Here is a 20,001-nt window from a genome sequence, read left to right on the forward strand (position 1 = left end):
GGATAGCTATCTTCTCTGCCTCCCACTGAGACAGCTCCCCTGATGATACTGCCAATGGGAAGTTCCTTTCTCTGGTCCTAATCAGATACAATATCCCACTTAACACTGATAAGCTCCCAAAGAACACCATGAACTCATGTCAAACTCTGGTTTCAATTGACCAAATATCACTATATATGGAGAAAGCTCAGAGAAGACCAAGAACTCAACCTCCTTCTCTGACATCAAGAGAAGGGAAGGAAGCCCGAGTAGGCTCCTTGGGGGACATCTGAGTACTACCTGACAAGAGTAAACAACAGCGTGTCAGCAGAGGGAGGGGAAAAGTGAAGGATTGAGGACATTAAGGTACTCTACCCAATAACCTGAGCTGCTAGGGGTAAGAGAACATTCCCCATCTGCCTCTGACAGGATCAGAAGTAAAGATAAAGTGTCTCCTTTGGGGCTGTTCTTCAGATCAGCAAGGCCCCCTGCTGGCATCCTACCTCCAACTAGTCCAAGTACAATAGAAGATAACGATTAGCTCTGAGTAGGGGTAATAACCTGCTTCTGGAGAGAGCTTTAATATTTTTCTGGGAGTTCTCATAAGTCCATCAGAGAAATTGCTTCAATTTTTTCCCCACAGTTGCTATTGTTAGCTGTATTTCCCTCCATCCTATTTCCCCCACCCCCATTTATTCTATTCTCTCTCTCCTTTCACCCTGGCCCTCCTCAAAAGTTGTTGCATTTGACTATCCCTCCTACAGTCTTCCCTCTCTTCTATCACCTACACCCCGCCCCTCCTCTCCCCCATCCTCTTTCTCCCATCCCTTCCTCTTCTATTTTCCTCTAGGGTAAGCTAGATTTCTATACCCAATTGAGTATGTATGTTATTCCCTCTCTGAGCCACTTCTGATGAGAGTAAAGACTCACTCACTTCCCCCCACTTCCCCTCCATTGCAAAAAAATTTTTTTTTGGCCTCTTTTATGTTAAGTAACTTACCCCATTCTACCTCTCCTTTCCCTTTCTCTGGGAGTTCTCAGAGAGTGGATATGCTTTTGCAGGCCCCTTTGCTCTATTCTAGACCCTCACAGCCAGCAAAAAAAAAAGTCTACTACTCAGTATATTCACTGAGAAGAAATAATTCTATAAATAATATTTGCCACCAAGGGCAAACAAGACACCTTGAGGTACAAAGAGGAGGTGGCATGTGTCAGATGAGTTAAACTCCCATTACCATCCCCACCACTTCTCTGATTCAATGGAAACATTCGAGCATTCATCATACCAACAGCCCACCTGCCATCCTGCACCCTACACCAACTGAAAGGGACATTCCCTGAGGAGAAAGGGCTAACCTTCTTTGACTCTGCTGCCAGCAACTACTGATCCATTGCCACCAAAGTGGTAGCAGGGAAGCCTAAGAGCTTAGGGAACAATAGTGGCTCCCAGAGCACAGAGTTGGTTCTAGGCCTGCACCTGCAACCATTACTTAGGGAGGTAACCCTAATGGAGATACAATCTTGCTAAATCCTCAACAATCACAAATACTGATGACCCCAAACAGAAAGTTTGAGTTCAAAAACCATCAGAACTGTCAAATGATTCTAAATAAGAAAGAGATATGATTTTATCACTGCAAACAACATTAAAGATGTATAACCATGTACTAGAAAGTCAAGTATTTGGTAACAATCTGTCAGAATGGTCAATTGTATCACTCAGACAAAGTTGCTGTCTTTACACTGCTGTTGTTATTGTATAAATTGTTTCCTGGTCCTGCTCCCTTCAACCTGTATCAAATAGATCATAGAAGTCTTCCTAGGTTTTTCCCAATATACCATGTGCAGGGCACCTAGGTGATGTAGTGGATAGAAAGTTGGACTTGGGAGTCATGTCAGTAAGATCTGAACTCAGATCTGACCTCAGACACTTACTAGTTGTGTGACTCTGGTCAACCACTTCACCTGTTTATTTCAGTTTTCTCATATATATATATATATATATATATATATATATATATATATGGAAGAACAACAGCACATACTTTCCAGGATTATGAGGATCAAATGAGATATTTATAAAGCATGCTAAAAACCTTAAACATTACACAAATACGAACTATTACATACTACAACTTGTTTAGTCATACCTTAACTGGACTTATTTTGGGTCACAAAATTTTTTTAATTGAGAATAAATTTTATTTTATTTTTTCCTTTTATTAAAGATTTTATTTGAGTTTTACAATTTTTCCCCCAGTCTTACTTCCCTCCCCCCCACCTCCCCACAGAAAGCAATCTGTCAGTCTTTACTTTGTTTCCATGTTGTACAATGAACAAAAAACATTTTTAACAGTTTTGCATATTTAGGTCCAGTGGCCTCCCTGCGTATATGAACAGTTTTGTGATTTCATCAAGCCCTAAACTACTTTCCAGGATGATTGGACTAATTCATATTTCCATTAAGAACATGGGAGTGTATCTATTTTCCCCAAACTCTTCCTACGATGGTCATTTTCCTTTTTTCTGCTAATTTGCTAAATTCCAAAATTCCATTTTTGCTAACCTGATAGGAATGAGTTAGAAATTCAGATTTGTGTGAATTTATATTTTTCTAATGAGAAATTTGAAGCATTTTTAAAAAATGATCATTGATAGATTGGATGCCATTTTTGCTTTATTTTATTTTTTTATTTTTAGGTTGCTTTAAGGCAATGGGGTTAAGTGACTTGCCCAAGGCCACACACAGCTAGGTAATTATTAAGTGTCTGACCGGATGTGAACTCAGGTACTTCTGACTCCAGGGCCAGTGCTCTATCCACTGCGCCACCTAACTGCCCCTTGGATGCCATTTAAAAAAAAAAAACCAACTGCATTTTTATTCCTATAGGTGACATAAAAATGATACAATAAAATATAGGAAATGCATGTCTGGTATTAGTGAAACACTTACCCCATCATAGAAGCACATGGAGTTCATGTGATTCTTAGAGATGGTGATATTTCCATAATGATGGTGGGAAAACAAAAGTCCATCTGAAAAGAAGTAAAATATTCCTGAAAGAAAAAAGAGACTCCATTAGAGATGGTTTCCCCACAATACCAGTAATGAGTATGCTCTTTAATATGAACTATACTTCACACATCTGCTTACAGCTTTAGAGTTTGCAAATCAAATCCATTTTCTCAGTTGACCTTCCCCACAAAAGGCAGGACAGAGATTCTTAGCTTCACTTCACAGATAAGAACACCAAGAGAGATTGTAACTTCACCACATATATGAAAGAGGACCTCAGAGCTTATTCTACCTACAATTTAAATTCTTTCTACTATATCATGACGTGGAAGTTAACAGGGCAACTCCTAGTCAGAAAAAACAAGCATTTGTTAAGTACCTGCTATGTGCTGAACACTTCTCAAATATTCTTTCATTAATAATGAAGCCCTATAATCCCCTTACCTTCAAGTCTGTATTTAAAGTAACAATTTAGGCCCATAAAATGGGTGAATTCCATAGTTCCTGTCTTCTCAAACATTCCAGCAAGACAGACAAAGCAATATGAACCAAGGTCAGACAACATAACAGAAGGGTATAATGCGCATCATGAAAATGAGGTAATCTAAACCAATCACCTCATTTTGTGGGTGAGGAAATTGAGGCCAGAGAGGTTAAGTTGTTGGTCCAAAGTCACCAAGGTCATGTCAGAGGTGGTATATGACTTTTTCACTTTAACACAGACCTTGCCTGGAAATCCTCCATCATTCCCAGGAGAGAAAGCCAAGCAGTTCCCTATTCCTTAATTCTAGCATCTCTAGGAAGTCTTGACAATTCAGATGGAGGTCTGACTCCAAAAGCAAGTTTAGTCCCATACCTTTTTTTAAAATCACAGAATCAGGACAGATCAAAGCTAACCCTCACATGGGGTTGAGCTCAAAGAAAGAGCACTAACCTCAGCCAGGCTCCAGTGACAAATACCATTACTTCTATTGTACAAATGGAAAAAACGCTTAGCTAAGAGAACTCAGTTTATCAATGCGAGCACACAGGGGCAGCTAGGTGGCGCGGTGGATAGAGCATTGGCTCTGAAGTCAGGAGTACCTGAGTTCAAATCCGACCTCAGAAACTTAATGATTACCTAGCTGTGAGGCCTCGGGCAAGCCACTTAACCCCATTGCCTTGCAAAAACAAAAAACAAAAAAACAACCTAAAATAAATAAATAAATTACATATTTAGGAGGAATTCAAAACAGTACTTAAAAAAAAAATCAATGCAAGCACACAGTCTCCCTGATATCTAAATCTATTAGAAGCAATAGACATTTTGATCCTTTTCCTTTAGCTAGAAATCTATCAAGGTGGTACTAGGTCTGGAATCATGAAGACCTCAATTCAAATTTAGTCTCAGATGATCCTAGGCAAGTCACTTAAGTTCTGTCTGTTTCAGTTTTGTCAACTGCAAAAGGCAACCAATAAGATCATTGACTTCCCAGGGTTGTGATGAGAATTGAATGAGATAATAATTATAAAATGCAAGGAAATAGTAAGTGCTGGATAAAAGTTAGCTATTATGACCTTCAAACTGTAGTCTTTTTTTTTTTTTAGGATTTTGCAAGGCAAATGGGGTTAAGTGGCTTGCCTAAGGTCACACAGCTAGGTAATCATTAAGTGTCTGAGGCCGGATTTGAACTCAGGTACTCCTGATTCCAGGGCCGGTGCTCTATCCACCGCACCACCTAGCTGCCCCCTCAAACTGTAGTCTTAAGAGGAATAGTTTGTATCAGAGTTTGAAAGAACAGTTTAGAGAAGGTCAAGCTAGACCCATAGAAATGAGAAACTTCCAACGAAAGTAGCCCATTTTGTGATTTAATGGATTCTCCCTCATCTGGAATTAAATGTCAGAGGCCATGGCCATGTCAGGAAAGGAAGAGTTCTGGACTTGCGAGTCACAATGACCAGAGTGACAAAGCTTGACCTCTCTCTGTATTTCAGGAAATCCTCTAACAATTTAAAATAATCTGGGTTGACGGAAGAAGTTTTCATAGACAAAACTATATATAGTTCCTTGACCCATTGATATGTCAGAGTGATACATCTCTCCCCATTACTTGTCTGCAGAGGTCCTAAGTCTGACTTTTGGGCCTCATCACTATAAATCTAGCTCTCTCTCCCCATGACAACCTTTCAGTTATTAGAAACAGCCATCATTCATTTATATAATTATATAAGTATCCTTTAAATTTGGGATTTTCAGGATAAAATCCTCAAGTTCTTTCTTCTTTTACCGTCTTACGGCCTGCTACTTCATAGTGTCTACCCTCCTAGTGAGCTCTGCTCATCAATAATTTTCCTAAAATGTGACACCTGGTACTGAATCCAATTCTTTCAAAGTCCTCTTCCTTATTCTAGTGAGCATCCTATCATGTAGTTTGAGTGTGAGTTTTGGGATTGCTAATATCACACTGCTACATCCTGGGAGAGTAGAAAACATCCTCTTCAAATCAAAGACCCAAGTTCAAACCCTGGACTTCCTCCCCACTAGCTAGGTCAGCCTAGGGAAGTCATATAACCTCTATGAGGAAAAAGTTTCCTTAGTTGTAAAGTGAAACTAATGATGGGTTGTTATTGTTGTTCAATCATTTTCAGTGGTGTCTAAAAAGTCTAAAAAGGCTTTCCAGGCTCCAACAAAGTCTAAAAAGGTTTTTGTGGCAAAGATACTGGAATAGTTGCCATTTCTTTCTCCAATTCATTTTACAAATGAGGAAACTAAAAAGAGAGTGAAGTGACTTGCCCAGGTTCATACAACCAAGATGTATCAAGGTCAGATTTGAGTTCAGAAAGATAAGTCTTTTTGACTCATCCTAAATATGCACCTAAATCACTCACAAGGTCTGTAACAAGGATCAAATGACTTTTAAAAGTCCTTTTATTTAAAACAAAAAGCCATTCCCCAATTGAAAAATGGTCAAAGGATATGCAAAAGCAATTTACAGATGAGATCAAAGCAATCCATAGCCATATGAAAAAATGCTCTAAATCATTAATTATTAGAGAAATGCAAATTAAAGCCTCTCTGAGGTAACACCTCATACCTCTCAGATTGGCCAATATGACCAGGAAGGATAATGATCATTGTTGGAAGGTTTGTGGGAAATCTGGGACACTATTACACTGTTGGTGGAGCTGCGAACTCATCCAACCCTTCTGGAGAGCTATTTGGAACTATGCCCAAAGGGCAACAAAAAATGTGCATACCCTTTGACCTAGAAATACCACTACTGGGTCTATACCCTGAAGAGATGAGGAAAAAAGGGTAAAAACATTACTTGTACAAAAATATTCATAGCAGCCCTGTTTGTGGTGGCAAAGAATTGGAAATCAAGTAAATGTCCTTCAATTGGGGAATGCCTTAGCAAACTGTGGAATATGTATGTCATGGAACACTATTGTTCTATTAGAAACCAGGAGGGACGGGATTTCAGGGAAGCCTGGAGGGTTCTGCATGAATTGATGCTGAGTGAGTGAGATGAGCAGAACCAGAAAAACACTGTACACCCTAACAGCAACATGGGAGTGATGTTCAACCTTGAAGGACTCGCTCATTCCATCAGTGCAACAATCGGGAACAATTTTGGGCTGTCTGCAAAGGAGAGTGCCATCTGTATCCAGATAAGGAGCTGTGGAGTTTGAACAAAGTTCAAGGACTATTCCCTTTAATTTAGAAAAAAACAGATATCTTATTGTCCGATCTTGTTACCTCTTAGACTTCTCTTCTCTTCTTTAAGGATATGATTTCTCTCTCATCACACCCAATTTGGATCAAGGTACAACATGGAAACAAAATAAAGACTGACAGAGTGCTTTCCGTGGGGGGGGAGGGGAGGGAAGCAAGATTGGGGGGAAAATTGTAAAACTCAAATAATATCTTTAATAAAAATAAATTAAAAATCCTTTTAGCACAAAATCTATGAAATAATATATGTGAAGATGAATGTATCATCTATTATTAATATATATTTCAACATTTCCCCAATACTGTACCTGAGTAAATTTTTGTGTATAACTATTGGACTCCATATTTCACAATCTACTTCTATTATCCACCCTCTAACTATTGAGATTTGGCCATAATACCAAGGCTGAATATCTTTTATGGATTCTAATTTGGTCATTCAACTTACCATGACTCTTGCCCATAGCTTGTATCATCTATAATCTGAAAAGTATGACAACTATACTTCTGTCCTATGCATACCTGAGGAACTTTTGGGTGATTCATAATTCTGTCTTTAACACAGTAAAGAGGATTCTAGGTACATTTATTTCAAAGGGAATCCTAAATGATGGATATGACCTCTCCAGCACTCAAATTCACAGGAATGGGGGCGGCTAGGTGGTGTAATGGATAAAGCACCAGCCTTGGAGTCAGGAGTACCTGGGTTCAAATCCAGTCTCAGACACTTAATAATTACCTAGCTGTGTGGCCTTGGGCAAGCCACTTAACCCCATTTGCCTTGCAAAAACCTAAAAAAAAAAAATTCACAGGAATGGATGATGAAGAAGAGAAGTTGAAGTTTCAGGATAACACTTGGGATATCTGCCTATATCTGATTCACTGACCTTAGGTTTACTTAATAAAAACCTAAACCCTGAAATGGTCAGCATTTCCTTTTCACATAGATCTACTGAGGGTCTGTCTGCCTTGGTCTGTAAGCTTCCCAAGAGTAGGGCCCAGGATCAAATGGTTCTCACTTTCCTGCATCTAACACAAGCAAGTACATATTTAATAAAGGGTTACAAATAATGAACTAACCAGCAATGGTTCACATATCTTACAAGGTAAGATTGAAGCAGATGGACATCAGAGATACACATGCATGGGCACACATCTAAGAACCAGAGAGCCAGATGGACAGGGGTTTCTGAAAGGCAGAATCTGCACGGTTGGTGCTCGTGACTGCTTGGTAGCTAATTTCCAGAGCCAGGCTACTGACTTTTGAGGTGAGGGAATGATCATATTTTGGGGCAGCCCTTGTCCAGGAAGTCATTCTGTCATTCCTGACTTGAGAATCTCTAATCTTGCCTTTCCAATCCTGGGCTTCCTTCCAAGTGCCATCCCCTCCATCCTGGAGCCTTTCTGGACCCCTTCTTCTCCAGCTCTCAGGACTATCTCCTTCCTCAATTTATCTTGAATTATGCTTATGCTGTGTACTGCTCCTCAATAGAATGGAGCTCACTGAGGACATTTATTTTGGTTTTTATACCCAACCCTATGCTAATAGTTAACACATAATAAATGTGTGATGAACCAAACTGGGAGGCAAGATCCCTTCCTTGCTCTTATATACCCAGGGGGTCAGAGAGAGATGAAGTTGTTCTTTTTCATCTTTCAGTTTCCTGATCCCAGGGAACCAGTGGAAAGGGGAGAAGAACTACCAGAACAGTACAGTTCCAAGCTCCAACAAAGAATTTGGTTTTTCCTTCCTCACACAATTAGTTAATAAATGCTAATGTTAACAACAGATGCTATTTGCATAGAGTTGGTTTTTTTTTTAGGATTTTGCAAGGCAAATGGGGTTGAGTGACTTGCCCAAGGCCACACAGCTAGGTAATTATTAAGTATCTGAGGCCGAATTTGAACTCAGGTACTCCTGAGTCTAGGGCCAGTACCCTATCCACTGTGCCACCTAGCCACTCCTTATTTGCATAGAGTTTTAAAAGTTCTTTGTCAACATAACCTCATTTAATAGAGAGATGCTTCTACAAGGAATCCATTTGGGAAACTTTGTTGTAGCTGGAGAATTTCCTCTTAAAGTTTCTTAAGTCACCTTCCTGCTAGAGAACATTAAATATGAATCCAAAGGGCTGATGAGCATTATCCATATTCTGCTCCTGTAGGGAAGTCTTCTCTCTCTTTGTGCCTAAAAGAATCAGTGCATGGAAGGGAGGAGTAAACGACAGGCAGGGGGCTTACCAGCTCCTGATATTAACTGAGGCTGCCATACTGAGGATCCCTGGTCTGCCACTTAGTTCCTGATAAACCACTCTACCACATGCGCCTCAGCTTCTCCAGCTCTAAAAAGAAGGGACTAGAAATAGTCAATTCTCAAAATGGTCAAAATAGTGGATTTTCTTCTTGATTAGGGTTGGAGTTATACCCCCGTTAAAAGGTGAGAGCAACCCTCTTTCCTGAATAGCTCAGCAGAAGGACCTATGTCAGAGGCAGTGAGGCAGAGGTACATACAACATGTTACAAAATAGTGCATATGTCCTTAGCTTGAGCTGCTGCATTTGGTTTTTTTTTGTAATTTTTATTTTTTACTGATATTTTATTGTTCCAAATACATGTTATGAAAGTTTTTTCAACATTCATCCATATGCATATGTATATTTTTTAAATTTATTTTTGTTAAAGATATTTGAGTTTTACAATTCCCCCCCCATCTTGCTTCCCCCCCCACCCCCCACCCCCCCCACGGAAAGCAATCTGTCAGTCTTTACTTTGTTTCCATGTTGTACCTTGATCCAAATTGGGTGTGATGAGAGAGAAATCATATCTTTAAAGAAGGGACAAGAAGTCTAAGAGGTAAGGATATGATATGGATAAAGCACCAGCCTTGGAGTCAGGAGTACCTGGGTTCAAATCCAGTCTAAGACACTTAATAGTTACCTAGCTGTGTGGCCTTGGGCAAGCCACTTAACCCCATTTGCCTTTCAAAAACCTTAAAAAAAAAGAAGAAAGAAAAAAAGAAAATACCATGATGGAAAAATATAAAGCATCATTAAAACATGAATAAAAAATCCATCTAATTCCACAGCTGCACAGAGGTCCCTGCCCTAAGGTGCTTAGGATCTCACAGAGGAGATGAATATCCTACAAAATAAAACATAATAAATTAGAGAGAAATTTGAGCAGAAACAAGATCCTTGCTGGCTGGGAGCCCTAAGGGAACATTGCACAGAGCAGGTGACACTGAAGGTAAGCTTTGAAAACCAGAGAGGTTTTCAAAAAGTAGAAAGGAGGAAAAGGATGAACCAAGGCACAGAGGTGATGACATAAATAACTAACATTTACTTCTTCCTATTATGGCCACCGAGCACTGTGCTAAGTGCTTTACAATTATCCTCTGGTTGGAAGGGGGGGTATTATTATTACTGAGGTTGACAGAGGGTCAGTGAATGGCCCAGGTCACCAGTTAGTAGATGTCTGAGGCTATATTGGAAATGAGGTCCTCCTGACTCCAGGCCTGTGCTCATCCACTGCACCCCCAAGGTATTTAACAGTTCAGTTTCACTGGAATATTAAGTTCACGGGTGGAAGAGGAAAGGGAAATTAGTCAATCATTACCAGACTTGGATGGAAGCTATGGTGTTTGATACAAGGCAGGGTCTGGGGTGTTTGAGGGATGGGGGAGCATCCTGTATCAGGTATGGTGACACTGAAGAATTTGAAAGGGAGCCTAACATGATGAGAGAACATTAATGGTCAGTTCCCTGGGATCTGAAATTTGCCTCTGAGGTAGGCAGGAGTGTTTTCTTCTGACATCAGTAGTCTGGTCTCCCCCCCATAAGCCCTGGTTGATGGCCTCTGTTCTCACCAGACACTCTAGGCACTCACTTGTCTTGTGCCATTAAGGGCAGTACCTAAGAAAGGGCTCATTATTACTATGACAATGTGCTCATGGCTTATGCATACACACCACTTAGGTCTATTCCAGAGTCCTGGCTTCCCTCTGGGATAAGGGTGATGACCTCCAAATCTTCCCTGTGCTGGCAAGTAGTCCCAACCCACATATGGATAACCAAGGAGGCCTAGGGAATCTGTACGAGGCAGAAAACCAACTTCTAAGAAATGCAAAAAAGAAGTTCCTAGACCACTGCTCATTTACTCTCAGACCTATACAGGGACCAAACCTTTTTGGGCAATGCAGTATGACACAAGAGCAACTATTTTTCTAACAAGGCTCTTTGCTAATGAGCTGCACACTTCCCTTGGCAAATATCCTTCCTAAATATTATAATTGGCTCTGCCATGCCATTGTACAACAGCATGTGTGTTATGCCTATAACTTACTATTTATAGACTGTCATTACATTCAAGGGCTGTATTCCTTTACCCTAGGATCCTGGCTTATATCCCTGCCATCTAAGGTCAGATAAACTTCATATTAGGAGCAAAAGATAGCAAGCTCTTCCACAGACAAGATAGTAAACTCTATTGTTGTAAGAGACTTTTAATAGGAACATATCTTTTTTGCCTTTCCTTTTTACAGGGAAAAGACAAACCAAGTAAACTAAGAGAGGTCAAAAAGCTTTAATGAAGGACATTTATTGCCAGACAGAATACTTTCAAAAGGAAGAAAGAGGAATTACTTTAGGAAAAATTGAGAGATCTGGAAAAGAACTGAATTTTACTCTAAAGAAGGCCAGCTTATTTTGGGTCTTTAAAGAAAGGGCAATTTATATAGAATTAAAAAAGCAGTGTTGAAATGGTCAATGTACTCATGTTCTGAAGAGAAGGTCAGTGTTGGTCTCTAAGCAGAGTTTTCCTCTTAAGTGAGAGAACTTCTATTCCCACTTCATCCACTTTGAGAATTTTCTGATGACAAGACCTACCCCAGAAGGTATGGGACTAGATTCTATCCAGATCTATCATCTATTGCAGTTTGAACTAGAAAAGTTACTTACTTTGAAAGGTGTCTGGACTGCACTACAGGAATGATAGTCCCCTTCTGTCTCAGAGGGTTTCTGAGACAATTAAATCCTATAATGTCTCTGAAAATGTGTTTTTGGAATTGATAAAACCCTACCCACATGTAAATTACTAATAATCATTCTTTTATACTTGCAAATACCACCTGCAAGAAATAGAGCTCCGAGAGTCAATCAAAGAAGAATCTTCACTGGGAGAATCACTGCTTACCTTTCTCTGGCCAGGCCTGTGCATTGCTGGAATAAATATATGCATTTTCTCCTCCTGTCAGGAGGGTACCCAAGAAAGATTCATCTTCCTAAAATTAAACAAAAAGAAAAGAAATGTCACTCAGGTGAATTACAGCTAATAACTCTACTAAATCACAGTTCCCCAGATGACTTCTACCTCTGACCTCAAGATCACATCCCCCATTCTGAGGCCCAGCAGCACATCCCAATACTACCCTGACTTGTTCTCAGAGGTCACTTAGGATACTATAGGGTGGAAAGACAGAGCAAGCCAGGCCTTCTCAAACTAAGGAGCCACCATCTTCTAGGAAGGTTTATCCTGCAGGGACCACCAACTACAACTGTTAAATAGCATTTTGTTCAAGGATGTCTGAAGAGAAATTTTTTGCTTAGGAGAAATTGAGCGAGTCTGAATTTTCTGCCAACATACTAAGCTGTACTTAAGTCTGAGGAATTGGGAAGTATGTGTTTGAGGGCCTTAGGAACAGAACTGGGAAGATGAGGAGGGGGTAGGAAGTAAGTGACAAGGGGAGAAAGAAGGTAGGCATGGGGAGGGCACATGGCAACCATACAGCAGGGATGTCTTCATAGGACCTGACTGGAATGGCTCTAAATTTCCAAAAAGGCCCAGTTGGAATAGCTATAAAATATGCTCAAGTGAGAGAGCAAAGAAGAATTATTTTGATGGGAACAGGAGGTGCTTTGGAGCCTTGAAAGAAAAATCTGAACTCTGCAAACTGTTTATTCCATACTTCAGTGTAAGGGACTGAGGATTAAAGGAAAAAAGGAATCTAACCCCTTCAGCCCCAAAATCTGTCTCCACCTTCTGGCAAGTGAGGAAAAGATTCCTCAACACACTCAGCCTCAAATGCCCTTGGTGCCAGGGCCCTGAGCTTTCAACAAAGTTAGACTGCCCAGAATGACTGACTGAAAAAGAGAATTCATGTTACCATTACTAAAGAGGAGCAAATATTAATTTATACCAAATAATGAAAAAACTCTCATCCCAGATCCAAAAGCCTGGGGCTAGATGTATTCCCTTTTTCTCTTTTAAATATGAAAAAGAAGGGGCAAAGGCAGCTGGAGGTCCCAGAACTTGAGGCCCTGGTGCTGCTTGGCAAGCCCATCCTTCAACTGCCTTCCCTACAAGAGCACTTCCATTGTCCTTCCACCATTAATGATTATTTCTGGACCTCCCAAGAAGGGGGGAAAAAAGCATCTGAGCAGGAAATGAAGACAAGCAAGCACTTCCTGGCTGCTCTCAGTCTGGCTGTACAATGGAAGAATTGAGAAATCTTGTAGATTTAGACGATTATTGGAATTTTCCTTTGACCAGCAGCTAATCTAAATGTGTCACTATTTAGAATAGAAACATTACTCACCTTCACTGTGAGCTGGGCTTTCTCGGACAATTTCACTTCATTATCTTCTACCTGTATCCAAAACAAAGCAAACTTTGATATCAAATATTTCATGACAAGACTTGGAAGGAGTCCTTTAGAAGAGAGATTTTTCATCTGGGTTTCATATTTTTATAACTATTTGATGGTTATATGCCAATATAACCAATTTCCTTTTTATTCTATGTATCTTATTTTGCACATTTAAGAACATTTTCTGAGAAAAGGTTCATGATTTTCACCAGATCTTCAAAGCTTCTATGACATGAAAAAAAAAATTCAAAGAACCCCTGCAATCAGAACAATGCTTCCTGAAACACTTGGTTTTGGGAACCCTTCTTCTGGGTTTACTGGGCACCGATAATTGGATATTTAGGGCAATGAGGTTCTTCAAACTGGAATTTTTTAAATCAAATGAGGTACACAATAGGGAAATTTTGTAATAGGATGCTCAGTCTTAACAAGAGGAGAAACACTTAAAAACCAAATCATCTTTTGAGGGTTGAGCCCCTTACAGACATATTTCATCAGATCTTCTGTAACCCTAAACCTTGGATCAGCAAAGCAAAATTCCCAGAAAGCAATCTTGTTTCCAGAGAGCCATCTGTACATTTGTCAGAGTGAGAGAGAGGATTCCCTATCCTAACATTTCAGAGAAGCCACTCTTGTTCTATCACACAAATATATGTGTCAAGACTTTGTGTATGTGATCTTTAAGGGGAAGGTAGGTAAGGTAGCCCCAGAAGGGCTCTCAGATTCTAAATTCTTTCTGATTCCATAAGTTGGACAGGAGAAGTCCAGAACTCATCAGGCACTTTCAGGTCATGAGCTAAATGATGCATGGCTATTGGCATCTGCATGTGCATCCATCAAGGGAGTCTGGTGATGAGCTGGCCATCTTGGGGAGGTCTGCCCTGCTGAAGCAGCTTTGGCCATCAAACATGGGAACCCTAACAATAGGTTTGTTTGCCCTCCAAGTTTAAACATCTAGCACTGATTCTGGGATAGCCCCCCACTAAATCCTATCCCCATACTTTTGGCTAAAATTATAAGATACAAGTAATTGGGGTTGGAGATAAAAAGTGAAGGCATGGTAGAGGTCAGGTGGATAGAAATGGGGGTGTCAATGTCTTCAGGAGTATTCTGTGGAGAAGCTGAGCTGCTCCCATCTTTCCCTTTTCACCTGTCCAGAAGGGCTAGCCATCTCAGTACAGAGGTTGCTCACTTTAGCAACTGAGTTCCACAGGAGATTAGGAATTCTCTCTAAAGATCTTTAAAGAGAAGATGCCTGAAGACAATAGAATGTCTTCTCAAGGTCCTCATTATTTTGAAAACATCTGTAGTTCTTTTCCTTCTCAAAAACCATAAATATGAATACATTCACTGCAAGAGTTCTTTCATTGCCAGAATAAGATCAAAATATGTTCAAAGTTAGAAATTCAGATTAAAGGGGCTTGGCTTTGCAGCAAGTACAAAGTATTTTACACTTTAATTTCAAAAACACCTATCATTCTTAAAAGACATACTTTCCATAGATTTTACAGGTAAACGATTTCTTTTTCTCCTAACTGGCTTATGGTATCCTTCTTTATGTCTAAATCCTGTACCCATTTTGATCTTTTTTGTTTATTACTGACCAGCCAAGAACAGAATCTTCTGATGGGTGCAGTCAGAATTATGTAACTGGTTTCTGTGGTAATACTGCCATCTGTGGGGAGACCAAAGAAATCTGTTATTCATTACTGCACTCCCCACATCATCTTCCCTGGGCTCCCCAGCAACACAATGATCACCTCATTCTCCTTTCCCTTGGCATTCTTTAAAATTAAAGTTCCTCCAACCTGGTTTAGTTTGGTTTGGTTTTGACCACAGTGGAAACTTGTGTATTAATGAACAAAACTGGGAGTTAGTCCTTGGTTTTCAAAAGTGATTTTGTTATTAGTGATGTCAAGTACCAGCAATACCCCCTTCCTCATTACAGAGTAAAGTTATGTAAAACAAAACAACATGATGGACCTGTCTGGAAATGTCTTATTCATCACTTGCAGTTCTAGAAATACTTTTCACAGTCTTTTATGAAACACTCACCCTCTTCTTTAATAAGGATCTCAGATGTCAAAAATGATTCTGAGAAGACTATAGATCCCAAGTTTTCATTTCCTTTTATCATCGAAGAGATGTCATATATACTCATGGAAGCCTGAAATAAATGAAAAACCCTAAAGAAATACTGCTAAAGAAGTAATCAAAAGTCTTTAAGAAGAGACTAACCTTTGAGGTAAGTAGTACAAATATTATGCCCATTTTACAAAGAAAGAAACTGAGGCCAAAGAAGTTACCACCTGTGATCACACAGTTATAAAATTCTGGAGAACTGGATCAAATTTCAGGGCTCTTTTAGGAACTTTTAGGAACAATGTTTTTCACATCTTTATTTGAATGAAAATAATTATGAGAGCTAAGAAAGAAAAAAAAATCTCAGCGTAAGTACTTTTTTATATGGCATTAATAAAACAACTTTCTGCCTGTCTATCCATACTCTATTCCTATGCCCACCTTTATATTATATAGTCAGAAAGATTAGAAACATGGCAAGTATTCAGATCATTCTATTATCTCTACCTATCCCAAATATTCAGATCATTCATTATATTATCTCTACCCACCCCAACCTGCTGTTCCTCCACATCTTGGTATGTCAGTCTATGGCACCAACATTCCCACAGTCTTCTATATCAATGTTGGAGTTTTCTTTGATTCTTCCTTTTCCTCCCTCCTCATATTTAATCAGTCATGAGATCCTACTGATTTTTTCTCTGACATTTGCATCTGTGCCCTTTCTTTTTATATTCTCCTAGACCAGACATTTAGTACCACACATCTGGACTATTGCAATAGTTTCCCTGCAGATCTGCCTATATTTCTAGTCTTTGTCACTTCTTATTTGTCTTTTTTGGAGCTTCTTCATGTGTAAATCCAGGTATGTCCTATTCTGTTCAAGACCCTCAGTGACTCTCTGTCAACTAAACAAAGACTAAACTCCTGGCATTCAGAGATCTTCACAATATGGTGCTACATAATTTTTTCAGCCTTCACTTCACTCTCTTCTGAGTGCATGATGTTTCTGCTAAATTGATCTAAGTTGCTGCCCCTGTTCTCACCTCTGTGTCACTGTTTATACTGATTCCCATATCTGAAATATCCTCTTTCTTAATCTCAATTTTTTTAGAATTCTACCCATCCTTGAAGGCCCAATTTACATGGGCCTTCTCAATGAAATCTCTTCCCTGATCTTCCTAGGCAATAATGATCCTTCTCCCCTACTCAGATTTGTATGTATAAATATATGGCTATAGGTATTTAGCATTTTGTGTGACAATAATTTGAATATGTGCTACGGTTACAAAGTGACAAAAAAGACAAGGTTGGGGAGGTAAGTAGTTTATGTAGACTTTGTAATATCTCTTCTTGTTATCTAGCAATAAATAGAGCTCAATACATAATATGTTTGCTCAAGTGAAGCTCTGAAGCCTTGGGAGGCTTAAAGTAAAATCAGGGTGAACTAGATGCAGTCAGTTCCCCAATGTCTAGAAAGAAAGAGCTAATTTACTAGCTGAAAAACAAAGGAGATGAATAGAACAATGAAGTAGAGAAATCTGGCAGGAGAAGACAGACAAATAACTTGTGACTGAGCCCTATGTGGACATGGAAATCTGATAATAAGGAATGAAATAATTGCCCAGTCCCTCTCCCTTAACCACCACACCCTTCCTCTCAAAAGAAAATCAACCCAGAAGAGGGTTAAAAAAACAAACAAACACCTCTAGGAATGGCAATTTTCAGTCTGGTTAGCTATAAAGTTAATGGAGGTTAGAATTAATTTTGGAGCCTGTCCTCCATGAGGCCTTCCAGCCTGAAGGAAGGAAGGAGAATGATGTCTAAAGGAACTACTGATTTTTTTTTTTGGATATACTTCTCTTCAAAGGAGTATAGACTGGCTGAAAACAAGAAACCATGGTCAATTCATTCTTTAGCTTCCTACTGGGATGTACAAACAGCCTGATAAACAATTGTACATATTTTAATTAAATCTTTGGTTAAGCATAGAAAGTTACAAGGCAAAAAAAAAAAGTTACAAGGCAAGAGGTTTACCTGCAATTAAAGAACCAAAAGTATTTGACAAAGCCTACACAGCCACTGGGTTGTATGTTTTGGGAGGACACTGTTGATGGCAATAAAAACTGCCCCCCTCTTGCTTTAGAAGTCCCAAAGTGAACTGAATTTGTTCATAATAGGCTCATTACTTTTCAGCAGAAGCAGACAGCCACATGTAGCATTTAGGTTAAACAGGATGACTTCTAAGACTCAGATTCCATGCAGTGCTTGGACTTGTTTTTTTCTACTAGTGGGGATGGCTTTGAACTGAATCATCTATACTTGCTCATTAGTTTGTCTTTGTATACAAGGGCACAGATTCAGACAACAATCAACTACAGTTAAGAATTCATTTACTGGTCATGAAACAGTCAATTTAACTTAGCCTACCAGTCCATTACTTTGGCACAGTAAGCATCATTTTCTAAAACACTGAGTTAACTATCCCTAGCCTTAAGTATCATAATTGTAAGAACATACCATTCTCTTAGGGAGAAACTCTGAAGATTGATTACTTGGAAGGGGGCTTACTCACAGTGATTTTTCAAACAAACAAAGCTGCTTTTTTTTTTGGCAGGGGCACTGAGGTAAAGCGACTTGCCTAAGGTCACAGAGCTAGGTAATTATTAAGTGTCTGAGGTCAAATTTGAACTTAGGTCCTCCTGACTCCAGGGCCAGTGTTCTATTCACTACACCACCTAGCTGCCCACCTCCAATGATTTTTTAGGGACATGAGAGCCAACCTTAATTTTTCCTATTTCAAAAATTTGTCTAACCTCCTACCAGCATCTTAATGTGTCTGAACAGCATCCCACTACTGATGATTCATCATAATTCTCACAGAAGAAAAATTAGCAAAGAAATCACATTTTTAAGAAGCTCCTGAGACTAAAATTCCTAGATATATCATTCACCATAAGGTTTTCAGTCACAAATCATTAAGTAGCCCTTAAGCCTAGCTGCCTGAACAAAGTAAGATCATGCATTTAGAGCCTGCCAAGATACCCCTTCTCTCTTAAAATCACTTTCCTCAAAAATCTAAAGATCCTATAATCCATGGAATATGACCCCCCCCCCCAATCTGGTATGGATTTTATCCTCCAATAAATCCTAGGACTCCATTCAGGAATTATAGATGTCTGCTTGGAGACCTCTGAGATGATCATTCTTTAGCAGTTTTGCTTACCGTTTTAACAGAGTATAAGCTCTCTTCATCTTGCAGAGGCACAATCCTGGAGAAGAGCAGAAACAGAAAGTAAATCCCAAAGTGGTTAATTTTATGTTTAAATTCAAAATGTACCTCTCAATTCAGTCACTTCAACATGGAAATTTGATTTCTTTCAGAGTCTCTTAAACAACTTGACAATTAGCAACAAGTAAACAGAATTTTAACCTAAACCATGTAGGGAAAATTAATATTTTCCCAATTTTAGAAGGAAAGAAATCCTCAGTAGAAAGGATGTATTAATTAAGTGTAGCACTCTTCGAAACCACATACCAGCTCAGGCAATTCCTAAGGAAATGGATGTAGGAGACCAAATCCCTTAAAAAAGCTGATCCTCAGTTTGGGAAAACTGGGACACTAATGCACTTTTGGTGGACTTGTGAACCAATCCAACCATTCTGGAGAGCAATTTGGAACTATGCCCTAAGGGCATATAAAACCACTCTTTGATCCAGTAATACCACTATTGGGTGAGTATTCTGAAGAGATCATGAAAAAAAAGGTTAAAGTACTACCTGTACAAAAATATGTATATGTGGGAGATAATCAAGTGTTTTGCTTTCACAAGGGTGAGAAAGGGTATTGCCAAAGTCTCACAGATGTCTGTGAGGTTAATACATTACAAAAGCCAGGTCTAGTCTTTGTGAAAATTCAAGAGATGTCAACCTGTTTACAGGAAGGAGAGAGTTAGACAAAGGGAAAAGATGAAATAATTTTGCAGGGGTTGAATGAGAGTCTGCTATTTTCTTTTGTACCTGGTCAAGGAGGTAGCTGTTCCGTGTTCAATGATTTAATGAACAGAGTGGGGAAAACATATCTCCATATTCACCTCCGTGAATGCAATTAGATTTGTGATCCCAGCCAAAGAATAGTATGAAGGGGAGGAGCAAAGTCTTACAAAGTACATATTAATATCTAGCATTTTGAGATTTTTGGGACCCCTCTCTCCTTGAGAGATGTGTGCCATTTATTAAGATGTCTTAATTTTAAAAAAGTCTTAATCATCCTGGACTAAGTATTTAGGAGGCATATATAACAATTTGGGGGCTTGTTCAGGATATTATAATGTAAATCTCCACTTCGATATTATTCGGGAAGAACACAAGATAATATGCACAAAAGGGTTGATTTCAAGCAACTCTCTTGGTATTCTCTACGGGAGAAATTTCTGAGATTCCTGGGAAAACTGGTCAAGGTTTTGGAGCCAAGTAGTTAAAATATCTAGGGGTAAGAACAAAAGTAAGGGATGATCTCCAGGGTGGTGAGATGATGGCCAGAGCCACCCTGAGCTGGCTAAGAAG

At 39.3% G+C, this 20,001-nt stretch overlaps 1 protein-coding gene across 3 annotated transcripts in view; it reads right to left on the minus strand.

Annotated features, from left to right (window-relative positions):
- The window catches only part of DNAAF9 (dynein axonemal assembly factor 9), a 168,810-nt gene that overhangs the window by 57,986 nt on the left and 90,823 nt on the right, over positions 1-20,001 (minus strand). For all 3 annotated transcript variants that reach the window (XM_074230098.1, XM_074230097.1, XM_074230099.1), the window contains 6 exons: positions 18,662-18,707; positions 15,409-15,520; positions 14,958-15,028; positions 13,303-13,353; positions 11,901-11,988; positions 2,933-3,036 (listed from right to left, as the gene is read on the minus strand). In XM_074230098.1, the coding sequence (XP_074086199.1) occupies positions 2,933-3,036; positions 11,901-11,988; positions 13,303-13,353; positions 14,958-15,028; positions 15,409-15,520; positions 18,662-18,707 (472 nt within the window). The remainder of the gene's footprint in view (positions 1-2,932; positions 3,037-11,900; positions 11,989-13,302; positions 13,354-14,957; positions 15,029-15,408; positions 15,521-18,661; positions 18,708-20,001) is intronic.

This window comes from Macrotis lagotis, chromosome 3 (assembly GCF_037893015.1).
Source record: "Macrotis lagotis isolate mMagLag1 chromosome 3, bilby.v1.9.chrom.fasta, whole genome shotgun sequence".
NCBI lineage: Eukaryota > Metazoa > Chordata > Mammalia > Peramelemorphia > Peramelidae > Macrotis > Macrotis lagotis.